At 38.3% G+C, this 26,657-nt stretch overlaps 2 protein-coding genes across 7 annotated transcripts in view; one reads left to right on the forward strand and one right to left on the reverse strand.

Moving 5' to 3' along the window:
• The first annotated feature begins 3,042 nt into the window (after positions 1 to 3,042).
• anp32a (acidic (leucine-rich) nuclear phosphoprotein 32 family, member A) lies at positions 3,043 to 7,857 on the forward strand. The gene is made up of 7 exons (XM_058780463.1): positions 3,043 to 3,218; positions 5,240 to 5,389; positions 5,501 to 5,623; positions 5,950 to 6,148; positions 6,251 to 6,369; positions 6,458 to 6,512; positions 6,620 to 7,857. The coding sequence occupies exons 1-7, from the start codon at positions 3,165 to 3,167 to the stop codon at positions 6,682 to 6,684; spliced, it is 765 nt and encodes a 254-aa protein (XP_058636446.1). The 5' UTR covers positions 3,043 to 3,164; the 3' UTR covers positions 6,685 to 7,857.
• An 895-nt stretch (positions 7,858 to 8,752) lies between these two features.
• Positions 8,753 to 26,657, reverse strand: part of coro2ba (coronin, actin binding protein, 2Ba) — a 46,413-nt gene continuing 28,508 nt past the window's right edge. For 2 of the 6 annotated variants that reach the window (XM_058780456.1, XM_058780460.1), the window contains exons 2-12: positions 24,956 to 25,156; positions 17,167 to 17,283; positions 15,834 to 15,983; positions 15,449 to 15,613; positions 15,072 to 15,191; positions 14,458 to 14,562; positions 13,841 to 13,937; positions 13,132 to 13,244; positions 10,999 to 11,089; positions 10,765 to 10,904; positions 8,753 to 10,637 (exon numbers count right to left, since the gene is read on the reverse strand). In XM_058780456.1, the coding sequence (XP_058636439.1) occupies positions 10,461 to 10,637; positions 10,765 to 10,904; positions 10,999 to 11,089; positions 13,132 to 13,244; positions 13,841 to 13,937; positions 14,458 to 14,562; positions 15,072 to 15,191; positions 15,449 to 15,613; positions 15,834 to 15,983; positions 17,167 to 17,283; positions 24,956 to 25,156 (1,476 nt within the window). In that variant the 3' untranslated portion in view covers positions 8,753 to 10,460. Of the gene's footprint in view, positions 10,638 to 10,764; positions 10,905 to 10,998; positions 11,090 to 13,131; positions 13,245 to 13,840; positions 13,938 to 14,457; positions 14,563 to 15,071; positions 15,192 to 15,448; positions 15,614 to 15,833; positions 15,984 to 17,166; positions 17,284 to 24,955; positions 25,157 to 25,603; position 26,657 lie in introns of those variants that run through there. The other 4 variants (XM_058780462.1, XM_058780461.1, XM_058780459.1 and 1 more) reach the window with 4 other exon arrangements.

Below are 26,657 nucleotides of genomic sequence, written 5' to 3' on the forward strand. Positions count from 1 at the left end.
TTCAGAGTGTAAAACAGGATGTTCTCCATGCAAATGTTTCACAACCAGTCCTACTTCAATTTTGCATGCATTCTCGCAGCACTGGCTGTAAGCTACCCTCTATCAATGCCCTGCACGACACAAAAGGGATAAAGTGTGGAGATAAGATTACTGTCAAAACCCTCCATCCAAGAGATGCTTCAAATCATAAAGCAACTTCAGTTGGTAACTTGGTACAAAAAGCAGCTTCTCCTAACGCATGCTTTACTTTACATTTGCACTGTAGGCTACTGAATACTCCCCAAATCTCTACATTTACATGTATGTTCTTATCCCATGCTTTCTTAACAAAGAGCGAAACATCAAAAATGCACAGTAGCTAAGGCCTCAAGAGTTTGAGATAACTAATGAAATGATGCAGGGAGTCTTCCACTGATTGTGAAAACAGTGCTAACACAGCCAAAATAATTGATCAGGGGCAATATGAAACATTTTCAGTTAGGATGTCATTTAGAAAACTAGTCAGATCTAAACTGAAGTTTCTTTATTAGTCCCAGGTCAGTTCAGAAACGCCCTGAAACAGTCAAATCAAGCACAGTAGATATTCAAATGTAGTGCAGTTAAATGAGAAATGCATGATAGTCATGTTAATAAATTGCATTATTTGCAATTGTGTGTATCAAATAAGGTGGATTTTAGAGAGGTTTGTTTAACTTTAACAGAATCAACTGCCAGAGTAGTGGTCCGGTGATTCTTTCGTGTAAAGAAATGGTAGTATTCAGTGTGGCATACAGTTAAAGAAGTCTAGCTATGACTAATTCCTGGACAAGGAGTAAATTTGATTGAACTTGCTTTTAATGGCATGAAGTATGAATTACTCAGAGTAAGTGACACATTTGTGGCTACACATTTGTGACATTATGATTCGGTTCTGTTGTCTGCACATTTTTGCATGTACAGTGCTGTTGTGACAAATAAAACTTGACACATGCTACTCCAGTTTTGTCAAATGTAGCGAATGCCTCACAAAATGACTGATCTCGTGTAACGGATATGGTAGTAAAACAAGATAAGCATTGTTTTTAAAGTGGCACTGGCATGAATTGTCAAGGTTGATGATTAAACACGTCACGAGCTGATCCTTGCATCGCTCTTTTAGTATTAAAGCAGATGGTGCAAATGCTCATCAATCCATCTGTCCTCTTAAAATAACCCCGCGTTTTCCCAAATGCTTTTATTCAAATATCTAACCCTTCTCGGTGGCGAGTCACATGATGCACGCGGTCTTCATTGTCACTGTGAAAACGATAAAGTCTTCCGCGCAAGAAATAGTTTCCTGAACGTGATTTCTGACTGGCTTGAGCTAACATGTTGGTGCACGTTCGCTCATTTTCTACGTTTTGTCCTGATGACGTTCCTCGCCTTTCACGCACTAAAGTTAGCCGGCGGTGGTGTGAAAAGGAGCGACTGTGTGCGTGTGTGTGCCACAAAGCGTGCGAATACGATTTGGCTCTGCGCACATCGTGCACGCACTCTGCAATGCAATCCACACACACAGTTGATGCAGTACTGCTAGCAAGGGCGTTCAGACAACGAGTGAGACACACCCAGAGGAAAAATGGTCTCAACTAATGCGCAAGTACAATCAAAAGGGCTTGAGAATAGCCCGCTTGCGCGGGTTGGAGTCAGTGGCCAGATCGAGAGAAGAAGATTTTTTTTCCTGTTTTCTTCAAGGGCAAAATGTCCTGGTATGAAGTGATTTCGAAATAACGTTGTAAAACGACAGAGTCGCCAGTGAAATGCGCTCTCTCAACAAACAACCCAGCCGGTGCACTTGTGAAAACAATCATGCGCCAAGCAGTTGCTCTACAGTTTTTTCTAAGGGGTAGCGGAGCGACACACAGACATGACATCAAATATAGGTAAAGTCTATTGCTTTTTGTTCGTTTTAAGAGTCAATAAATGGTATTATAATTATTTGAATGTGTTGTGTTTTGCGAGTCAAGATGGCGCCGGGCACAGTCAGGTGACCTTGTTTTTTTCCCCTCAATACCAACAATAGTCAAAGCGAGAAGCGGAAGTGAATGCTCCCCCTGAAATACGATTGGCTGGTTTGAACTGTAGGAAAAAGCGTGGGCCCGTGGTTGGAGTGTGCGATGTGGCAGTCAAGTGCATGTGACAAACTTGTTTTTAATAAGACCAGTGGCTACTGGTAACTCATGGGCTCTGCTGTAGCGGGGCTCGTTTGTAATAATTAAACTACACCGCTGTATGTCGTATCACCACTTTTCGCCTCATAGATAGCGTGTTTTCGTATGTTTTGTTATGCAACCATTCACTGTTTCGCGTTGAAATATTACGCTTCATCTGTTTAAACCATTATAGGCTATTATTTACATATCAGCGTTTATATAAAGAGGGCTAACTCATTTAAAGCCCACACTGTGAGAAATACCCTTTATTGTGACAAGCATTGTGAAAAATCCCCAGGGTTCACCGCGTAAACTAGGAAAGTAATAAAGATTTTAGCGCAGATAGTCTCGGTGGTCGCCGCCGTGCATTCCCTCCAAAAGGGGGAGGGGTCGTGTTTTCCTGACGGTCTACCATCCATCAGTCCAAAGTGACTGTACTTACCTGCCAGGAAACTATGTACTTCGAGACAGAAAGCAGTAGTTTGACAAAATATTTAATACGTGCACAGCCCTCACTTCCACGAGCGTTGCATTGTATTGAAACCAACGCGCGTCAGTTTATTTCAAAACGTCTTTGTGTTCCTGTAACTCCTATATCCTGGTCGAAGTGTGGATAAAGCCACTCAAAACTAAAGCAACTCGCATACCCCTGTTTAGTCTCTGCGCCTTCGACAGTTCGGTTGATTTTATCGCATAGATGTCACCCTAAAACAGATTCGCCGGATCAACCTAACAGTTCCTGTAACCCCACCCAGTTTGTGATCGACCGCTGATTGGTCGTCAGTGTGGTTGTGAGTGTTTTCACATTCCATTCCGCGCTTCTAATTGGTCGCCGGTGACGACAATCCCACACCCAGCTCCCACCCACTGAGGCATCATGTTTGTGAGACTCGCAATAGCTAGTTTGTTAAGAGGCTATAGCTGAATGTGCAGCGAAGACTCCAAGTCTAACTGCGCTCTTTGGTTTAAATCACTCATTTAGAGTTCAGTAAGATGGATATGAAAAAGAGAATTCACCTGGAGTTGCGGAACCGGACGCCGTCAGACGTAAGCATCTTTATTAATTGCTGAGTGATATGATTTTAATAAAACTGTTGGCTAGAGTAGTTCTGCGTGGATGGACAACGCTAGATGTGCACGCGTCAAGTTGATGTCTTGAATGAAAAGTTTGCGGCGACTTTGTTACAAGCCTAGAGCCTTGGATATTGTTATCGCAGTGTACCTATACACAGCCCATAAGTTCAGCAGTTTTACTGAATATTTTTTCCCAACTTTCGCGAGACCTTTTGGTGATGCTGTGCTCGGAAACTGCAAGAGCCCCATGCATTCAGTGTATAAACAAGGGAAGCGGCGTGAGAAGCCATATTTGTAACTTTGTAGCCCCTGAACGCGCCCTTTTCCTTTGCATCCTCAGTGCTGCAAAAGTCGCCTGCCGTCAGTTCATGCCTCTCTCACACTTTCGCACATCCATTTTCAATTCAACATTCATACTTGCCAGTCACAGTGGTCGTTGGCCAGTTCGCTAACTTGTTGTGGGACGCATTTTTGTGAATTGCTGTGCAGGCGATTTGACAGATAGCTTGCGATAACCCGATCGGTCAAATACATTTCGTGGCATCTCTCCAGCAAAAGGCTTTTATTGAAGGATTTTAGTCTAAATCGAAAGCATTTACGTTTCTCAATCAAAGAAAAGTTGTGTAAATACTTAGGCGGGATCTTCTCGAGGGCTTCTAGCACGTTACTAATAGTCGCCCATTTGATTTAGATGGGAAAACGAGCGCATTTGTTGTTCAATCGCGGTATAGAAAGGAATCGTGTCACAGCATATCTAGTTGCGTAAAGGTGCCCAAACCTATTTAAAACTGCATTATATGTCGACGACATTGCCAGAATGCAAAGACCAGATCGGCACTCTCTTTCTTAAATGTCCTCCGTGTTTTTCTTACTATGTATCAATTCCCACAAGTGTAGCTACCGTCTCTGATCAATTCAGTGCAACGTTATCAAGGTCCCTGTTATTGCCCCTTTACGCATACCCAAATACGCTGTAATAGAACTCGTAATTAAAATGTCATAACCGTATTCTGAGCGCTTCTGTGCGTCTCCACTGGCAGGATAAAGAGATTTTCAGCCGTGTGGCTTTGCTTGTTATTGACACAGACTGGGCGCTTATGTGAGCCCTACGCAACTTGAAGCTGCGCTGCTCTAGTTGCAAGATCTAGGACAAGCCGCCATTTTAACCAGCAACAAAGACGCACGATATTTAATCGAGCAGAGAATCGTTGCCGACGTCTCTATGCTTTGAACCGACCAGAACAGTTGAATATAGAGAGTCGAGCGTGTACGAAGCCGGGAATTTCATTTTTATTCCGTGAAAGTCAATACCTTTCGCTTAAAGAGTGACTCCGTTGCATTATCATGCGCCTCTCTGCCCCTCCTACTCGTGAATTCTTGGGTCCGTCCTCGTGTCTTTGCTCTTCCAAGACAATGTAATGCATTTGTGTAACACCCAGGCTATCGTTTACGCGTCTTTACTTTGCTGTTCGAGCACGCACGCACTATAGTAAAAATGCTCTACCCACAGGAAAACAATGTACGCCGCTTGTTGCGGAGTCAGCCATTTTGTTGGATAGGGAGTCAAATGTGAGATTTTGTCAAAGCACCGAAACATGCACCCCTATCTGGTACTGTAGACCGCATGCTGAAGTAAACTTTACAACTGAATGGCGCCCGATTCGGTCGTGGCGACGTGTTTAACGTTATCTGCTATCTTCCCCCCTCATTCTAATCTGATTAATATATTCATATTGTGTTAAGAATAGAAGCTGTTTTATTTGTTCCCCCAAGTATTTGCTGATAACGGTGTGATCTATAGAGAGAAAGATTTTCCCACAATTTTTTTTTTTTTTTTTTTTTTTGGTGGGTCAACATGATGGAAGTAAACACACACGGTGCTGCAAAAGTTAGAAACAGCTCTGCTGTGGCTGAATTTAAGCCTCTGAGGTGGAGACTTTAACAAATGCTGTATTCATTAATCATAACATTTCATCTCATGTGCCCTTTAACAGGTGAAAGAGCTTGTGCTCGACAACTGTCGGTCAAATGAGGGCAAAATTGAGGGCCTCACTGATGAGTTTGAGGAACTGGAATTTTTAAGCACAATCAACGTAGGCTTAACATCAGTTGCCAATTTGCCAAAGCTAAACAAACTCAAAAAGGTAATGGGTGCTTTCTTGACCACTACTTCAGAAGTATCAAAAATATTTTTTGGGATTGTGTGAAGTCTTTGCCAGTTTTATTAATATGGCACTGAATCATGTTTTCCACAGCTCGAGCTTAGCGATAACAGAATCTCAGGGGGTCTGGAGGTACTGGCAGAGAAATGTCCCAACCTCACCCATCTCAACCTCAGCGGCAACAAAATTAAAGACCTCAGCACCATCGAACCCCTGGTAAGATGCGTTTATAGTATCATAGGAGGTGTAAACAAGTGGAGTTGATCAACTTACTGATGAAATATTTTTAATTGATGATTTTTATATATATATATATATATATTAGATATAGATATAGATCGCACACACAATGATAACACTGTTGAGAGGCTTTAAAGTACTGTTATTAACATTTTTGAATAACACATCTAAATAATTCTGTTGTTGCTTGGCACAAAAAAGTTGACTTGGATTTTTAATGGCTTGAAATGACAAAAACTACGCCAATTTATTATTATTATTATTATTATTATTAATTTGTCCTCCTGTCTTTTTCCCAACAGAAAAAATTGGAAAGCCTCAAAAGTTTAGACTTGTTCAACTGTGAGGTGACAAACCTGAATGACTACAGAGAAAATGTTTTCAAGCTGCTCCCTCAGTTGACATATCTCGACGGCTATGACAAAGAGGATAAAGAAGCACCAGACTCTGACGCCGAAGCTTACGTCGAAGGCCTAGACGACGACGAGGATGATGAAGATGGTATGTTTCTGAAGAGTCTGACTGACACCGTGCTTCAAGATGTATCAGTTTTTAAACTGAGATGAAGGAATTCATTTGTCATTGACCTAATTTTGTTTGCAGAGGGAGAAGAGGAGGAGTATGATGAAGATGCAGCTCCAGGAGATGAAGATGAAGAAGAGGGAGAGGAGGATGATGAGGAAGAGGGAGAAGAGGAGGAAGAAGAGGACATTAGCGGAGAGGTTAATGCCGGAAAATAATGATGGTTCCTTTTTTGCTTACAAATACACGTACATGGTGTCAATTTGTGCCTTTTTCGCACGCTTTCAGGAAGAGGAGGAAGAAGAGTTAAATGACGGTGAGGTAGATGATGAGGAAGACTTTGGTAAGTGAATAGATGAAGCGTTTGTATCACCCGTGAAGTGAATGCTGGTAAGCAGTGTGAGAGTAAGAGTAAACGAAACTTCTGGTGCTTCTGTGTTTTGTTTACAGAGGAGGAGCGGGGTCAGAAGAGGAAAAGAGAGCTGGATGAGGAAGGGGAGGAAGATGATGACTGAACATGCACTCCCCCCATTGTGATCTGACCGTTTAACCCCTGTATATCTGTCCTATTGTCACTTTGCGATGGTTTGGGGAGGTATTCAAATGGTAGGGGGTGGGTTAGTATAAACGAGGACACAGTTTAAATATTTGTTTTTAGCTTTTTTGTTGTTGATGTTGTTGTTGTTTTCTTTTGGTTTGGTTTGTACTTTCAGTTTGATTCCCTTCATTTTCTCCAAAAGCTCTTCAAATGGCTGACAACACAGTGTGGAAATTTATTATTGTTGGAAAAAAAGACCAGTATGCTCTTGTAATTTTTCCCTGTCTTTACTGTTGATGCCTAAATGCTGGTGATGACTTATGTATTAAAAAAGAAAAAACAACCAAAAACCTTTTAGAAGTGCATGGCTGACTCTATTTTAAAGTTGACTACTGGATTTCAAGGAAGAACATTTTCTAACCCACTTTTTTATTGCATCTTTTGTGTATTTTATTTCTTTGGTGTTTTCATCATCATCACCACCACCACCATGTGACGTGCTGTTTAGGCTTGAAGAATACATCATGATGTCTGCTTGGACATGCACAGTTCAACCTCTCAATGTGATTTATTTTATTTTATTTTTTTAATGTTAAGAGCCGAATGTCTGCCCTTGTCAAATGAGCCCTAAACCCCTTCTCCCTTTTGTGTGGATAGTTCAGAGGTTTCGTGTTCTTTGTAAATAATGACCAAATATATTTTTTTTCTGATTCCCTTTGATAATGGCAGACATTTTCACAAATAATCTCAGTTGTAACCATTAACTGTAATAAAATGAATAAAAACGCAAGAGGCTCTATAATTTGAAGTTCTCTGTTCTGACAGCCACAGAAAATCCACTTATTGTAATTAGATGTGATTACATACTTGATCAATAGATTATGTATTTGAAGTCTTGTGCAGAGATGACAAGTGTATATCATCTCGCCACTGATATTGCGGGTTAACTGAATATATGACGTGAAATTGCATTGTGAAGCTCAGGGAAAATAGCTTGTATATTTTTGATGATACGTGACTGAATATTGTGTAAGTATTCAGAAGCATCATGCCAATTTAAATAGAAAGCATACGCAATTTTAACTGAGCTGTATCCAGTTGTCAGATCATACTGATTGAACTTTTTATTAAAAGAAGACTTAAGATTTCACATGAATAGAAGTCAGCATTTTTGTTCAAATGAATATTTACTGTATAAGCATGTGCTTTGTTAACATGAGCATGAAAGCATTGCATACAGAGTAACTGAGGTGTCTCTTATGATCTGTGGGAACAGATTGCCATTTTTTTTTGTGTGTGTGTATCTGAGATCAAAGGTCAACTACGGCTAGTCTCAGTCTAGACAGTTAGATTTGATGTACCATTCAAGTAAATTCAGCTCAGCACATTACAGTGTTCTTCCTCAGGAAGAGTTTTTTTACCTTGCATGCAATTACCTTTTGTGCAACATGCTTTAGTTAGTCAGTTAATCATAATGAATAGTGAAATACGGAGTAGTGATTACCAATTAATGTTCTTCATTTTAATCTAAGACAAAGGTTAGCCTAATGTCTTGCCTCATAATTCTTCAGGCATTGTCAGCACGAAATATTTCTACATTAATTGTGCTTGTGTAGGCAGTGAGCGCCTTGTCTGACACCAAATGAAAGGGGCCTGAGTACAACATAACTATTCTGGCACCTCACAATGTGAACAAATGAATAACTACTTCACCCCAACATCTAAAATGATGCATAAGTATAAGGCACAAGACTTGGAATGTAGCTACTGGCTACATAAAGTACTGGTTCCTCACTGTTTTGCCCATTTAGCTAGCCCCAGTATTATTATTACCCAGCGTTTTCTAAGCACTACTGCTTGTGTCTGAACTGCTCTTTAACATGTTAAGAGGGTGCTGTGTAGTCTGTTTCATGGCCAGTGTAGGCCTATGTGCTGAGTTGAGCAAGACTATGGCTTTACCGCCCCCTAATGTCAAAATACCTCAAATGCACTTTCTCCTCAAAACGCGCTATTACTATGCAATAACGAAGCAAGAGCTGCTGGAGTTTGTGTTATTGTTTTATGAAGCAAAATATTTACAAAGCTAGAGGCTCATATTGTTTTCATTAAATAGCGACAGCAGGAAAATGTCAAACACTCACTTGCTAAATTCACACTTTCCTTTTCGTGCTGGTCGAGTGAGGTTATTTGTAACCACTGATGAAATTTCATTTAGGGACCTGAATACTTTAAAAGGGATAACATTTGAACACATCAGCTCATAGGTGGTCGAGTAAATGTGCCATTCAACTGTAAAGAACGAGCTGGTCCAGTTTGTCCCTCCAAAATAAATGTTTTAAATCATAATTAATAGGGTAACGTTTAGAGAGCACTGAAGAGCGTGACTGCACCTGGAGTGTTTCGTGGCGGTGGCGCATAATATATTTGCCCACAAGGAATTTGTACACTTTGCAATAAAACATTTGAAAGGGTTTACATTGAAAGTTCAAAGCGGAACACAATGCACTTCATAAGAGCTTACATCCCATCTAAGAAGCAGTGTGTTTAAAAGGGTCAATAATTAGAATGTTACAGGACGGAAAGGACACAGTAAATTCATGGTAACAAGCTACAAACCTGAAAACTTGAAACATTTCATGTGAAGGTATGAACTGAAAACGGAAATCAATAAATAGGTTTGATTTAAATGTAACAAGAAAGTAACAATGCTTCATTATGCTTTATAAATCACAGTCAGTCTTTAAAATAAAGTCGCTATACCATTCATTCAACTTACTGAATCAAAAATGTAACCAATTTCTGCCTCTCATTCTTTAATTCCTTGAACTTTCTTTTTGTCACGTCCTCTTTAAACTTTACTTTCCTACGGAACTACAGTGTAGGTCTCTAAAACTACATCTATTACTAATTCTTTTCATAATTGGATTTTACAATTTGTGGCCTTTGTGAATGTTTTCATCTGGTGCAAAGTGTAATTAGTTTAACTTCAAAACCCATTTGAATTGCCTCTATAAACTGATTTGAACATATTTCACATTGAAAAGTGTGAGAAGGATCTAAATTATGTGAAGCTACAAATTCCCCAGCTTATATTAGTACAAACCCAATACTTCTAGATTGAGGAGCAAGTCAGCTGGATAAATATCATCTGTCGTGCAAGATTGCTGCTCTGTGGTGTTTGAGTTTCTACATTAAAACGGCACTGTGGGTCATATCAAAATGATGCAATAGACCTAGTGTTTACATGAGATAACAGCTTGATGAGTGAAGCACGTCTGTTTGACCTTATTAAAACACATTTCTTCTCTATATGGAGTTTATTAAGCTGTTTAGAATGAGGCTAAGTAGCACAAAGAGAGAGAAAAAAAGAAATAAATAATTCTATTAATTAAATTTAGTCTACAATTATGAGATGGCAATGCAATGAATAGCTTGTACCAAAACCAATCCATAGAGAGAATCAATCCACTGCAGGTAGACCGACAGTGTGACTGAAGGTCACGTGATGGGACAGTTTTCACAGGGCTAGTGAATCATCACTCCAATAAAGTCGACTTAGCACACAGCAGCTGTGGGGTCAACACTGGGGGTCAGAGCGAAACACTGCTTTATAAAGACAAGCACTTGCTCTCCTGTGGTCTTAGAGGAGGGATATTGGAGTTTTAGGCAAAAGGAAGCCTGTGTGTTTCAGCAGCGCTCAGGGCTTATAGTGTGTCACTTTCAGAAATCAATAGACACAGCACAGATCCAATGTCAAATGCTGCTACCATTGCTGCTGCTGCTGTTGCTGTTGTTATTGTTGTTGATATTTGGGCTGTTCCTTATGTTATTGAGCTCCAGCTCAAGCTGTCGAATCTTAATGTCCTTCTGCGTAAGTTCGTCCTTCAGTCGCCGCAACTCTTCCTGCTGCCTGAAGAACATCCGCAAGAGCTGCAGAACAATACGTACAGGGTTACACACACACCTACTGTATATAAACACCTCTCAGCCAGAAACTGGACTGGCTAAACTGTCCTTTCAACAACCATAATAAATCTTAACAGAATTACGATAACACCTCATTCTCTGTACGGGGAGGCACGTTTTCTAGCAGGTCAATCCCATTGACCACTCCACCCTTCTTCTCCTTCACAGGAGCCTTGAACACCAGCTTGTTTGGTCTGTTGTAGCCCTCTTTCAAGGACATGAGCACCGGACCTAGATGTGTACATACAGACATGAATTCGATTAATTTTAGCCTTTATCTTTCTTTTCAAATATTTTTATTCTGAAAATAACTGCAGGTCTTTACCTCGGTTGATTCCACTGAGCCACTCATCGGCAGACAGAGCAGGTTCTGTCCCAGGAGTCATGGGATATATGTCCTCCTGATATGTCTCTGACTGCAAAGAAAGAGGGTTTTCAATTTACTGTTCATTTACTGTTATTTGTACAGTAAGATTTAAGTTTTTCATTAGATTTAGTTGATGTGTTAGGCTCTGGGCAGGTTAATGTTCAGTCTAAACTAATATGTGGAATCCAGAGGCTCACAGAAAGAGCACTATTATCACTGTGTTCATTGTGCAGAGCACTTAGGGATGCTCCAGGATGTGTAATTAGTGCACTGTGAGAAACTTTGGATGAAAAGGTAACTCAGTATCCGAGTGAAATAATTCCAGGTATTCAGGCACTTATTCTTACAGGTTCATGTGGTTTTGCTGAATTCCAAGGCTTCTGCTACAAATAAAGCAAAATTACTAATATTTTGGGTATGAGTAAAACTAGAGGTTTTCAAAATATCTAATGCCTGCAACCTCCAACTATGACGATCTCCTTCCTAAATTATAAAGGCAGTTAGTACAAGTACAAAGCATATGGGTAACACTTTATTTTAATGTGTCCATAATACAGAGTAATTACCGTTAAGCACTTAGTAGTAGCCGTTGTACTTACATGAAACAAAATGTACTTACCATGTAACTAAGTTATGGAACTGCCTGTAATTACAGTTTGTAATTATGTGCATGTAATAAGCAGCTACTGTTACATATTGTTACATATGTGTTGCAGACTTTATACAACGTAATTATAAATGTAAGTACACAGACATAAGCTACTTAAAATAAAGTGTATCAAGACTGTACTTAAGTGTACTTCATGTATATTTATACTGTACACCGTATCCAGCTGCACCTTAGTTTGATTTAACCCACCAGTACACAGCTTAAATACATGTAATACATTTCTAATTACATTACAATTACAGAATATTACACAGGCATAAGCTACTTAAAATAAAGTGTATCAAGATTGTACTTAAGTGTGCTAGTAGCTGTGTAACAGACTCGGCCTGTTACATATGTGTAACAGTAGCTGCCTATTACATCTACATAATTACAAACTGTAATTACAGGCTGTTCCATAACTTAGTTACATGGTAAGTACATTTTGTTTCATGTAAGCACAACGGCTACTACTAAGTACTTAATTAGGTAATTACTGTATTATGTATTATGTATTATGACACCTTAAAATAAAGTGTTACCAGAATAGGTATTATGTGATAAATAAATGAAATAAAATGGTATGTGTTGTTTTCCAAATTAATTTATAGTAGTAAATAATTATATATTTGCCTAGTCATTTTACTAAAATAAAAAAAAAACGTATTTAATTAATATTTAAATATTACAATATTAAACATGAAACCTTCACTGTGTATTTTTTTCTACCAAATATTAAAGAAACATATTTTAAAATCTATTTGTACAAAGTAGCTTTACAAAAAACTGTTCCATAAAAATGGCAAGTTAAAGGCAACAGTGGTAAAAAAAAAAAAAAAAGATATCAGATATAACATAAAAACAATTATTGAACATATGTATGCATACATAATATTCATAACCAAATTCATACTGTTAAATACAATTATAAATGTAATTTATTACACCCCTGGGTTAAAAGGTTGGCTGATTCGCCCTCTATCATGAATGATAGATATGGATTGACTTGTATCAGGACCGTTTGCACTGAAACAGAACTGCCACTGGATTTATTGGGGTGTGTTTTAAAATTGTGGTGTTGATAAGAGGCTGTCTCTCCCACTGTTTTTAAAGCCCTCCGATAATGGGCCAACCTGCCGCTGTCCATTCTGTACAGAGCACAAAACGGACATGCTGTGTCTCACATGGAGGTTATTACATGGCTCACTACTCTCATCTAACTGAGGCGACGGTTACACCAGCAACAGAGAGGTGATGGATTCCTCCATCCTGTCAGACTGTTTGCTTAAAAAGAGACATTTTGGCAGGATACTCAATTATAGACCTCACACAAGGGATACGTCTAGCACAAATTTTTCTCATCCTTCAGTGTAACTCCAAATGATTCATTTAACTGGGAAGCGTGGTCTGTGAACTAATAGCTTCATGGTGCTTATGCTCACCCTTCTAGGTACAATCATAGAGATTGGCTCAATCAGGCCCTTTAGAGTCACCAATTTATAAAACCTGAAGACTTCACACGCTCCTACATCCAGCCCATGCTTTGGCATCACTCCTATCAGAACACACACATGAGAGAGGAACGCATGAGAAGTTGGCACTGGTAATTGGCATGCTTATTCTTGGTTTTATCTTGATATTGAAGAGACCATAACACAGCACATAGTTGGTTTACTAAGAGAGAGAACCTACTGAGAAAATAAAAGCGCTAAGGTAATACATACAAAATTCCAGGTTTAACCCTAGATTGCATAAAGACAGTCAAATTACTTGATATTTTTGGAATATTTTTGTTAATTAAAAAAAAAATAGAATTCTGTGATATTCTTTATATTCCTCATAAGACTATCATTTACACATTTTGATCATAGATTCAGAAATAAAATTTTGAATGCTGTCAAAGTCAACAAATGCACATTATCAACAAATTATTTTCTTGATTTCATTGCACTGAAAATGAAGAAAACAAGGATGCCTTTCTATGAAAAGTACCACTGAATCCATTTTAATCCCCTTTATCAATTTGTGTAGATGGTTTTGTTTCTGTTTTGGGTATTTTGCATTCTAGGGTTAATTTGGAAAGTTTCCTACACCATTTTACAGACATTGCTGGTGTAGTGTGATCATCGAAGGCTGTGGATTCAGTTTTACCGAGCCCTTTCTGTGGTGCAGGGGACCTGAACTCCATGAGATACTGCAGGTAGGGTTTCTCCAGGGTGATCTCATAGTACCGGATGTTCCCATCACCCTGCAATTACACCGTCTTAGTCAGTTCAAAGACAATTACATTTTTTTTCTAAGGTGATCATTTGTGATGGCAGTTCAAGCAACTGTTATATCAACGTATGACGCCCTACTGATGCATCAATATGACTTTTCAATACATAATTGAAACAAAATATTGATATATCTAATATATTTCTAAATATGCCATTCAGCAGTTTGGGGTTGGGATTTGTTTTGAATGTTTTTGAAAGACGTCTCTTATGCTCATCAAGGCTTAAAATACTATCAAAAGTAATACTGTGAAATATTATTACAATTTAAACCATCATGATAAAACTCTATTTGAATATATTTTCAAAAGTTTTATCTGTGATGGTAAAGCTGAACTTTCAGCAGCCATTACTCCAGTCTTCAGTGCTCAAGCAACATTTCTTATGTTGTTAAAAAACCCTTACTGATCCTAAACGTTTGAACGTCTTGCAAATTTACAGTACAAGCATTACAAGCAAGTAAGAATCCTTAACAGTATTGAGAATATGTACCTTGCCTGCTAAGTAGAGCATATGTGTGTCTGCATCATAGAAAGGGAAAAGCAGTCCTGAAAGGCCGTCAATCTCCTCCTCAATGATTGGCATGGACAGATCCTCCTGTCATGAGAGCAAATAACTTTGAGTTATAGAGAGTAGTGGAGTGTAGCTGTTTAGCTACACTTACAAAGAACAATGAATGTGATTATCACACAATAATTACAGGGAAGATGCTGAGAAGAAAACATAATGACTTTCAGCATGTGGTAATCTTTAGGGTAATGCAGACATCAGGGACAATGTGTATTTCTGGATGAGTTTTGGGAATTAATCACACAAAAACAGACATGCATTTGTTTATCTGTCATGGTGAAGTGTTACCATTGACTTTATTTGTCTTTAGACTGAACTAATGATATATTGTAACCCCTAAAACTACACAAACCCCTAGCACTGACCCTCATTTTAGCATTTACATTTTAGACAATATTTTGTGTTCATTAATTGGTTTTCCTTACAGGGATCATTGACTGGTCACAGAATGTAGGTGATTTCAGGTTTAACTACCCTTGTGGGGATATTTGATCAGGTCAAAACCTGACCCACACACATACACAGGTTCTTCTCACCTGGTCCCAGAGAGCAATCTGGCGTGTGTTCCAGCGAGACACACCTGTCGTTAGGAGTCGTTTCATGTTGCCTAGGAACACAACACGGTTCACTTTGTGGTTTTTAACGTTCGCCTCCTGCTTGACAATATAAAACAAAAATAAGTAAAATTTTACTCAATGAAAAATTATGATTATTATATAAATGAAAGAGTGTGTTATTCTCTGTGTATGGTTTATTTGTTAATGAAACATTTTTATAAATAAAAAATGCAATACCGTTCAAATATTTTGGGGTCGATATATATATATTTTTTTAAAGAAGTCTCTTATGCTCACCAAGGCTGCATTCATTTTTATTTGCATGTACTTTAAGACTAAATGAACACAATCCACACCTGTAGCACTTTGCCAGAGCGGGGCTCGATGACGCGGAGCTTCTTGTCCTTGCAGCTGGTGGCCAGCAGGCTGCCCTCTGTGTTAAATGACATACAGAGGATCACATCTGTGTGACAGTCAATCATTTTCACTGGCTCTCCAATCTCAAGATTCCAAATGAGGATCTACAGAAAGAAAAAACCCAATAGTCAAACCTTCAGTACAGTCTTTCGCCAGTTTTATTTTTGTGAGTGGCACTTTCAAGTTTATATTATGGACAATCAGAATACAATCTTTAGTACTGACCGTCCACACTGTTATTTTAAATGATCAAATATTGATTAGATGTTTTAACTGTATAGCTCATATTACTAAATTTAAAAATGTTACAAAAGATTTCATTACCTTGTAGTCATAGCCAGCACTGAAGAGAATCCCACTAGTGGTTGGGTGCCACTCTATGAGCCCCACACGCCTGCTGTGGCCGTACAGTTCTAATACAGACTCTGTCAAACTCCTCCTCAGTCCACCATCAGGAATCTCCCATATTCGCACCTGACACATTCACATACACATGCAGAACACACACAAATATCACTTTTGAATCAATAGCACCATTAAAATATGAAGTCCGTTTTAAACTCTAATGTCAGGTTAGTTATTACAAATGACAAATACAACATATAACATACTGAAGCATTACAGTGATCAAGTATTCCTGAGAGCCATCTAATCATCATCATATGTTTTCACCTGCTCTATACCTATTGTGATATTGAGCAAGGCATTTTGGGCAACATTTTGAGTGTGCGCGTGTGTGTGTGTGTTTAAATTAATGTCAATTTTTGTTCTTTATTCATTTAATTTTTTTCTTCATTTTTATTATATTATATTATTTTATATTGTTATTTGCAGTGTTATTTATTATGATTTATGTAAAACAAAAGTACACACATGAAAATTACATTTAAATGTTTATGCCTTTCCTAATATACGTATATCCCTGTGATGTATTGGTTTAGGTTTAATAACCACAGCCATATCACCCTACAGCCCAAGACCGGTTGCCCATGGAAGCTAAGCAGGGCTGAGCCTGGTCAGTACCTGGATCGGATACCTCCTGGGAAAACTAGGTTGCTGTTGGAAGAGGTGTTAGTGAGGCCAGCAGGGGGTGCTCACTCTGCAGTCTGTGTGGGTCCCTGATGGGGACACTATACTGTAAAAAAGCACCGTCTTTTGGATGAGACGTTAAACCGAGGTCCTGACTCTCTTTGGTCATTAAAAATCCCATAACACTCATCGTAAAGAGTAGGGGTGTAACCCTGGTGTCCTGGCCAAATTCCCTCCACTGGCCCTTGTCAATCATGGCTTCTCAATAATCCCCATCCACTGCCTCTCTCTCCTCTCCACCTGTAGCTGGTGTGGTGAGCGCATTGGCGCCGTCGCACCATCCAAGTGGATGCTGCACACTGGTGGTGGTTGAGGAGAGACCCCCCCACACACGATTGTAAAGCGCTTTGGGTTGTATTGCAATACACAATAAAGCGCTATATAAATGCCTCATTCATAAATAAAGTTTCTATTTAAGTGATATTTGTGACATGTAAATGCTGTAAATGTAAATGTCCATTTCTGAAAACAAAAACAATCACTGCACAGAAAGAGGTTTCCACTGTTTATTTAAATGATGCTGACTAATTTGACTATTGTGGTGATTTTGAACATTAAGTTTACTCACAGAAGAGTCCTCTGAACAAGAAGCGATTATGTTGTCATGGAAAGGATTCCATTTGATGTCCAGCACCTTGCCTTGGTGACCGCAGACCTTTGGATAGTGAGGGTCGATACGGCCAAACTGCAGGAGGAAGTACAGGTTACTGATCTGATGTTTTTCTAAGAATACAAACAAAAGAATGTATGGACAAACAAAACAAGATGTATATATATATATATATATATATATATATATATATATATATATATATATATATATATATATGAAAACATTCACATTTTATGAGATGTCTTATATATGCACAAATAAAGCTCCATTGTAATACACACAAATGTCCACTCTGTGGCGCTACATAACTGCAGTCATACAGTGAGCAGTAGACAGAGCATTAGTCATGAAGTCATGAATGTTTGATGTAACTTTAGTCCATTGACCTCCTTCTGAGGTCCTGTGGGATTTGTAGTTCAGGTCATGCATGAGTGCACCCTGAGTGTGCTGCTTATGAAAGACTCTAAATCTATACATCAGCCCTTCAGCACAATGCAGAGAGATAGTACTGTTGGTGCTCTAATATCAGAGAAGTCATTGTTGAAGAAATTATGGATGCTTAAATCTTAGTCAAGAGAGATGAAAAACCAAAAGCAGCTTGATACTGAATAGTATGTTGCTTTTTGGTAGCATACATTATAGCAATGAACTCCTGGCTGTCACACATTTTCTCTGTTTCCATGTCTGTGCTCTCTGTGCTATTCTCCTAGATTAGCATGATGGAAATCATGTCTGTGGTTTGCTCTGCGTTAGATTATTGCATTAAATTAGCACTGCAATTGCTCGAGGGGTGTTCATTTAATAGAATTTGTCCTTGATTTCCCACAGGAGATCAAAACTCAAAAGAACACAGAAAATATGACCAATTATAAAATGTAAAAGCTTTTACTACTGTGGCCAAAGCACTCATTTACACTTGTGAATGTGTTTTCCAAGACTATATATAGCTGTTAGACTGATCCTGTGCTTATTGTTTTTTTATTTGATTCAAATCAAAAAGCAAATTTATTAGAACTATTAGAACCAAAACAACTTGCACAAACAGGGCATTTATTAGTTGCTAATTAATAACTGAATAACTAAAGGTATAATATGGCAATTTTAATAATCTTTTAATTGCATTTGCCAATATTTTGGTAAAGCATCACGACAACTAATGTACAACCTTGATTATGATTTTCTCTGAGGGAAATTTCATATATGCACAGGACAAAGTGTTGAAGGGAGGCGCTTTTGCTTTTTACGCCTAGCTTTCTCTTTGTTTCTCAGTTTCCTCTCTGCAATCACTTCATTTTGTATTCTTGCTTATTGTTATTCTTTGTGCAAAATAGTTACGGATTTGTGTGAAGGAGTGTGTTGGCAGCGGGTAGTTGTTGACACAGATGTGTTGGCTGCAGATCAGGCTGAGTAGTTGTCTGAAATCTTACAGCCAGAGACAAAAGGAGATAATATATTTAGCCACACCCTCTATTGTGAGCAGCACAATGATGCGCGAGGAACAGCCATGTGATTACACTAATTATGATGTCAGTGGATATGCCTACAGTCTAGACTGCCATAACTTTAACAGCACATTGTTTTAAAAAATATGGTGTTTTCTTAGAGGACAAATTCAAACATCCTTAGTAGGGAAGGTCTATGGCTCAGTCACTGCTGAGCCACACTTCAATTAGTGTCACATGAATATCTACATCTATATATTAAGTCAATATACCATTATTAAGGGACAGCCCATAGAGTATGCTATATCAGTGTCTATTGTATACAGGTTTATAGAACTTCAGGTTCGGTTATGATGCTATTATGTTTATGAGTCCTCACACCAAACACATTTCTGAATGCACATTTTGGGGCTAGAGGTTATAATTTTACTCTCTAAATAACTATGCTAAACACAATAGTGAATGAGTGATGACTCACTAGACCAGGCTGTGCTAGAGCTTAAGAGTGGGAAACAACATTTTTCTAAATGTTAAATGGTGCAAATATCGTTTCCTCTCATGTAACAGTATAAACAAAAGATTTACTTTATTAAATTTTTATCACAGGGAAACATAAGATAGTTTGCGTGCACATTCTGCATTTGCAAAATGATATCATATTACAAAATGGTAATTTTTGCTAATTAAAGTGACAGTTCACCCAAAAATAAAAATTATTTAATTATTATTCATTAATTTCTCACCCTCATGTCGTTCCAAACCTGTAAGACCTTCATTAATCTTTGGAACACAAATTAAGCTATATTTGATGAAATCTGAGAGCTTTCTGACCCTCCATAAACAGCAATACTATTGACACGTTCAAGGCCCAGAAAGGTAGCAAGGACATCTTTAAAATATAGCATGCGACATCAGAGGTTCAACCTTAATGGTATGAAGCTACAAGAATACTTTTTTATGTGCAAAGAAAACTAAAATAACAACTTTATTCAACAATTCTTCTCTTCTGTGTCACTCTTTACACAGACACGCATGCGTGTGGTGCTGCTGACACAGGAGCCGGCATCCTGACGTAGAACCCGGATGTGTGCATTACAAGCAGAGGAATGCACATGCATGTGTTGTGGTACGTTCGTGAATGTGTGGCGAAGACTGACAAGGAAGAGAAGAAATGGTTGAATAAAGTCCTTATTTTTGTTTTCTTTACACGCAGAGTATTCTCATAGCTTCAAACCACTGATATCACATGAACTATTTTAACAATGTCTTTACTAAATGTATGGGCCTTGAATGTGTCAGTTGTGTTGATGTCTATGCAGGGTCAGAAAGCTCTCAGATTCCATCAAAAATATCTTAATTTGTGTTTTGAAGATGAACAAAGGTCTTACAGGTTGGGAACAACATGAGGGTGAACCACATCTTAATAAATTATTTGCTACAAATTGAAGATTGGCAGAGCCTAACAAATAATTATTATTCTGTTGTAGATATTCAGAGACAGCAGGAGGAGTATGGAGTTTACCCTACCACATCATCAGAACATGGCTGGCTCTACTAAAGCCTGTTCAAGTCCAACATTTTCCATGGTTTCAGAAACAAAATTCTAAACAAAGGGCATTTCAGTTTTCCGAGCTTACTGTATGCTAACTGGGGCATTATAAAAATGGGTGTGGGTCTAGTAAAAAGCACTTTTGGGCATGTTAAAGTAGTTTGAACTGGTTGGCAGTTTCCTATCAGTGTTGCCAGATGGCCCAACTGCCTTTTATATATGTGTGTGTATGCGTGTAACTATACGCCTGACTGCTTGAGCCTGCATTATTTTAAGAATTTCGATATCATCCCAAACCATTACAGCACCACCTCACACATTATCATTCACAGAAGTTTCTGTCAACAGCCGCTTAGCAGGTCAAGGAAAGGAACGGTTTCATTTCCAAATGGTTAAACAGCTAATGATGACATCATTGCAAATACCACAGTCTTCTATTCATGCTCTTTTTTTTTTTTCTCTCTCTCTTTCCCTGGGCCATCTCATCATGGTTTCTGAATGCAGTTTCCATTCCACAACTGAAGCTCCTTTGTCATATGAGGAATTCCATTTGAAAATCCAATGTTCTGCCACTATATTGCTCCCATGTGTCTGGATTTTACTATGAGAATTGCTTATTCTTAATCAGACAGTTGTCCCTGTAATATAGACTAATGTCTTGGACTGAATAAACCCATTAGAGAGATTTAATAAGCTACATACACACATTACAACAACAACAAAAAAATTGAATTAAACTGCCAAACTTCACGTATTTAACTACAAAAATTGGCTATAAAAATCTAAAAAGCAAAACTCTTAAAGTTTATATATTTGTTACACACAGTATATAATGCAACTAAGGCTGAACTATTGTCAGTTATTAAATAGCTTCACAGTAATTTCTATGATCTCTATGGCAGATTTCAGTGATGTGACAGAGAATTTCTCAGTAATACAGTAAGTATGCAAACTTTGCAGGGAGCTGTCAGTGCTAGACAGAGAAAGACAGGGACACAAGGGAGAAGGAGGATGAAGAAGCTGGGGAAAAACAGCCCCACGTGGTGTCCAAAGAAACACATATGCGGAAGTCAGAGGGACTGAGCTCTTTTCCAAGGCCTGGGAGCCCAGTTGGAGTCACAAACACTGTGGAATGAGCACATTAAGGGCACAAAGCTGGCCTTCTACATCACACATTAACTGGGCGACTCTGAATGTTCATCACAAAAGTGCTATTGATACTTTATCCAAGTTGGCTGAAACCATGACCGAGGGTCTTCAGGCCCAATGGGCAGTGTAGCATGACCGGATGCGCTCAAGAGGAGGGACAGAAGAATAGACAGAATAAAGAGCGGAGATGACTGAAGAGAAGAATGGGACATCAGAGGCTGTGCGCCAAAATCTCATTGTCATGTCAATGATAAATGGTGTGTGAGTCATTTTTTTCTGTCTGTGCTTTCGTGCAGTCTGGCCACTTGCTGTGGAGGTGGAATTTGGAGTTACATTTAAATTCACTAACTTTGCATTTTGTATCTTTAGGAGTCAGTAACATTGTTACAAAACAGGATAGCTCACGGAAAAATTGTTATCATGACTTTCTTTTTTCTCTGGAACGTAAAAGAAGACATTTTGAGAAATGCCTCATTTTTAATTTTTATTTTTGCCATACAATAGAAGTCAATGGTGACTGGTTATAAACATTCTTCAAAATATCTTCTTTTGCAGATGAAAGAAAGTCGTAGAGGTTTGAAACAACACGAGGGTGTGTGGGTGAGTAAATGGTGACAGGATATTAATTTCTGGATAAACTATATATTTACCCCGCAGAACCCCTGTCTTCTATCTTTCCTTATGAAGCAGACATATAAAGATGTTCCAGCCAGAGCACATTGATTAGTCCACACTACTGTTATATCAGTGTCAGTGACCAGAAGTTTACAGCTTCCAGTGCTTGTCCATTAAACTGCATTAAAGCCAGAGATCAAAGGAAAAGTATCTGCTCTCTGCTCAGGCTTTTGCTCGGCCTGTAAAAAGGGTAACAGGAAGATTCAATTTAGAGCATGTAAGCCACTGGGTGAGGGACTTCATGGTGATGGAGATGGCAACTTGCTCTTAAAAGATGCAAAAACAAATGTTTGTGCTTCTCAAAATTATAAACTTTACATTTGTCATCAGGGCAATAGTACTAACACAACATTTTGCTCATTAATTTGACTTTCTTGTGCTCTCTGGATAATATCGTGTTGAAAGAGATATTTTCATTGTAGGTGAATGAAAATGATTTCATGAAATGATTGTGTATTGGTGCAAAGGAAATCTAAACCTTGCAAATAGGGGTGGGCGATATGGCAAAAATATCATATCACGGTATTTTTTTTGAACAATCACAATTCACGATTTTATCACGATTCTTTGTCATGATGGTTTTACTATTTTGCAAGTTGTCTGAGCATTACAGCCAAACTAATTTCCCTGTTATAAAGACAAAGCCTTTCAAGGTAACAAAAATATGAAAAAAGAATGGCGGATATTTAGGCCAAAGTGGGCGAAGATAAAAATCTTTATTATTATTTTATCTTTGTTATTAAAAAATGAGAAAAAAGATACACATTACAAATACACGTAATATACAAATAAAACAGTGTTTTATTTTCAGGTACAATAGGTGTATTTAGTAGGAGCATTCAAGAAATTGAATCTACAAATATAAAAATAAAACACTATATAGATTGATTCCTATTAAATCAACTGTATTAACGTTTTTCAGTCAAGAGTAGTGAGTGATTTTTCTCTTTGTGTTTTGGTGTTTTATTAACATTAAAGGAATAATTAACCCCAAAATAAAAAGTGTTTTATATTTATACCATCATTTACTCACTCAAAAGTTGCTTTAAACTCGAACGAGTTTCTTCTGCTGAACATAAATGCTATTTTGAGGAACGTGGAAAACCAAACAGTTGCTGGTCCACAGTGACTTATTCCATAGTAATTTCCCCCCCCCCCCCCCTGCTATCCAAGTCAATGTGGACCAGCAACTGTTTGGTTACCCACATTCTTCAAAATATCTTCTTTTGTGTTCAGCACAAGAAATAAATTAATACAGGTTTGGGGAAACATGTGAGAGTAAATTAAATTTTAGGGTGAACTATCCCTTTGATGACAGTTGGCAGCATGTTCAATACTGTCCCTTTAAGACCTGCGCGCATCTATACAGAGGCATGCATCCGTTTTCTCTCAGCTGTTTACTTTCATTTTAGACATAACCAATGGAGTCTATACATAAACCTTGTGTGTTTTGACAGTATTAGTGTAAAAGATAACTTAGTTCAGTGATCAGGCGCTGTTTGACAGGATTTTAGTGCGCGCGCTTCAGGTGTACGGGCTCAGAAAAAGCGCACTTCAGACCAGCACGTGAATAAAATATTTAACCGGCCAGACTTTAAAGCAGATCCGAATAATGTACTTTTGTGATTGCGAATAAGTGCAGTGTCCCGTGAGAGTAACTCTACCGCGGAGTTAACACTGATGTGAATGTATGTGGCGGTGTACAGTTTATTGAGACGGAGGCGCCAGAACTGCAGCTGATAGAATGCGCGCTGTAGCACGATACTACGATATTTCCTCAAAAGCAGATCGTGGAGACATTTTTATCGTCCACGATCAAAAATCGTCATATCGAACACCCCTACTTGCAAAGAAAATGCATATTACTCTACAACAGAGCCAAGTAAAGTGTTCCACAGAAAGAGAGAGTGAGAGACAGAGGCCTGTGGGTTTCTTTAAGTGTGCACCACATGTGCATTTATAACAGGGCGAGGGATGACTCATCTATGATTTTCCACTGTTCAGTAACCACTGCTCATGTTCTCTCTACCAATTAATGTAAATGTGGATTTGTGCAAAGCATCCATTAGCACTCCTCTGTAGTATTGCTTTGTTTTAGACAGAGTTTATGCATATTTGCAGTTAATAGAAAGGCTTGGGTGTTTGGTCTTGCAATCAAAGACCATAGACAAACACACTGGTTGATGCATCAAGGTTCAAGTGTGTGCACACTAATCACAGTTCACCTTAAGATGCACATTTTCTACAGCATGCAGCATGGGTGGTTGCCTGACGCACTTGTTTTTATTTTTTTAAATATATAAATATCATATTGTATATAGAGATATTTGCTCGCTGAGGCACTGAGGCTCCCTTTTTTGTGCTTTATGTCTCAAACTTTGATTTAATATTCCCATACCTGTCTGCTACAAATTAAAGTCAAGCACAAAGAGCACTGGGGTAGATTATTACTAAAACTTGATTTTTTTTTCTTTTAATTCAAGACATGAATTTTAATTCATATGTATTCACACACACACTAAAAACCATAACTGTGTAGTTATTCCATGTAGTTAGTCGTGGCAAATTTGTCCTCCGAGATAAAAACTGACAAGATCTCCATGGCAGCCTACATAAATAAACTAGCCTGTATATTGGACGGTGGCGTTGATGAGTGGCATTTCACCCCTGTAGCTCATTTCTAATACGGTTTTACAACTCCACCCATTTAACACTTACCGGTGTCTGCATAAACACAACTTCATTTTAAACTCTCTGCCTGCATATAAGTCGCCAAAATAATGCTGTTGTAAAGTTCGCATAATTCATGCCGCTGTTTGTGCTAGTTTGACGCCCTACATTGTGTAGGTCATGAATTTAGTGTAAGCCATAAAACAACTCTGTCTAGAGAAGACACTAGTAAGCGCGCGTGCTGCGTCGTCGTGGTTACCTGAGTGACCGGGATAACGACGAAAGATCCTCCTCCCGCGCTCTCCGTTACTATGGCGAGGAACCTGGCGTTGACCGCGCAGAAGTGGTTGTCATGGACGTTCTTTGTGATCGGGATGCCCTCGAAGCAGTGCTCTCGGTTGGCCACTTTGCCATAGACGTTTCGAAACTTGGAGCTCCGGTAGGTCGGCCGCCATGACATCTGTAAAACACATGCGAAGACAACAAACGAGATTACTAGTGTGACATCAGGTTTTTTTTTAGGTTTTAATTTTATTATTATTATTATTATTTTTAATTGTGACGTGGGCAGGTGGGGTTGTCCATATCAAGCCTATAGGCTATATTTTTAAAGCTTCAGTACCTCTCTGTGCTGAAAGAATATATGCACAGGTGAGCATGTGAACCAATAGGCTACTGTTAAAGAAAAATCCATAATGTCAAGAATATATATTTTTTAATTTACACGGAAATAGGCAACTTAAAAATATATAACAGATATTAATTACAGATGTACAGCGCTTTAAATTTAAAAGATAAGTAGTTTGGTATAATACTAGTGGTAAACTTGAATCTGTGTTTTTGCAATCGACCAGCAAAAAAAAAAATAAAGAAAATAAAAGAAACAAACAAAGTAAACAAGACTGACCACAAACCAGCACCCAGATCCCAACTAGTTGTTATCATAGCTGTTATCATAGCCCAACATCACTAGGGGTCTTGGGGCCTTTAAACAAACTCAGATACAGACAAGTATGTCAATAAATATATAACAATTAAAATGTACAGTGACACCATGATATGATAAGTGAAATACAGATATTGGAGCCATTAGTGCTGATTTGGCTCCATTTTCCATTATGAAACCCTTTAGAAGTCTCTGCCACTCAAACAGGAAGCGGTTGGTGGATGCTTGTAAAATTTCACTCACAACTCAAACCACTGTTTGCAGTTAAGCCTAGAGGAATGCGCAAGCAACAATTTAGGCTCTAATGAATGAGACTGTGCCATTCAAACTAAATTGAGCTGCGATTCGAACAGATAGTAGCCACAAGGAGAACAGGAAGTGCTAAATCACCAGTGTCTGATCTGAATCTTTATGATTGACATCACTCGTGACTAAAGACTGCATTGTGAATGTCCCTCTGCTTTTGTATGAGAACATGTACAACCCTTAGTCTTTAGTTTATTTCTAACATATATGATGACTAATCGGGATTTGTGTTAGCATAGTTAAAAAGTTTGGCTAATCATGTTTCAGTTAGCAGTGAGGTTTAAAATGACATCTATCTGGGATCTTTCTGTCCCCATCAATTTGTTTTTATTACACGTGTGTAATTTTGAGCTCTCCTACTGTGTGAATTTTTACAGCAGTCCTAAAGCATTCAGTGGTTTGTGTGCTTGTTGTCCTGTCTGTTTAACCATAACCGAATCAAACAGAGAGAGACCTTCAGCTATAGAGAGCTGTGCCTGATATTTGCATACAACAACATTTATTCAGTTAATACTGCATGCACATACACACTCGCTCACTTCTCTAAAAGACCAGCTTACCACTCTATCTGTGTACTGTTTATCTGTATTACAGTATTTCTGTATATGAATCCACAAAATAATATTTTCTTATTCAATATATGAGAATAATATACATAATTTATTATTAGTTTCACCTCAATGTCTGACTCCAAATTATTCAAGCTAAT

The sequence above is a fragment of the Onychostoma macrolepis genome, chromosome 07 (assembly GCF_012432095.1).
Source record: "Onychostoma macrolepis isolate SWU-2019 chromosome 07, ASM1243209v1, whole genome shotgun sequence".
Classification (NCBI taxonomy): Eukaryota; Metazoa; Chordata; class Actinopteri; order Cypriniformes; family Cyprinidae; genus Onychostoma; species Onychostoma macrolepis.

Excerpts from the sequence above, each read along its gene's own strand:
- anp32a (XM_058780463.1), top strand. The coding sequence starts at position 3,165 with ATGGATATGAAAAAGAGAATTCACCTGGAGTTGCGGAACCGGACGCCG. Across the intron at positions 3,219-5,239 it reads GGAACCGGACGCCGTCAGAC|GTGAAAGAGCTTGTGCTCGA; the intron begins GTAAGCATCTTT and ends GCCCTTTAACAG. Across the intron at positions 6,149-6,250 it reads CGACGAGGATGATGAAGATG|AGGGAGAAGAGGAGGAGTAT; the intron begins GTATGTTTCTGA and ends TTTTGTTTGCAG.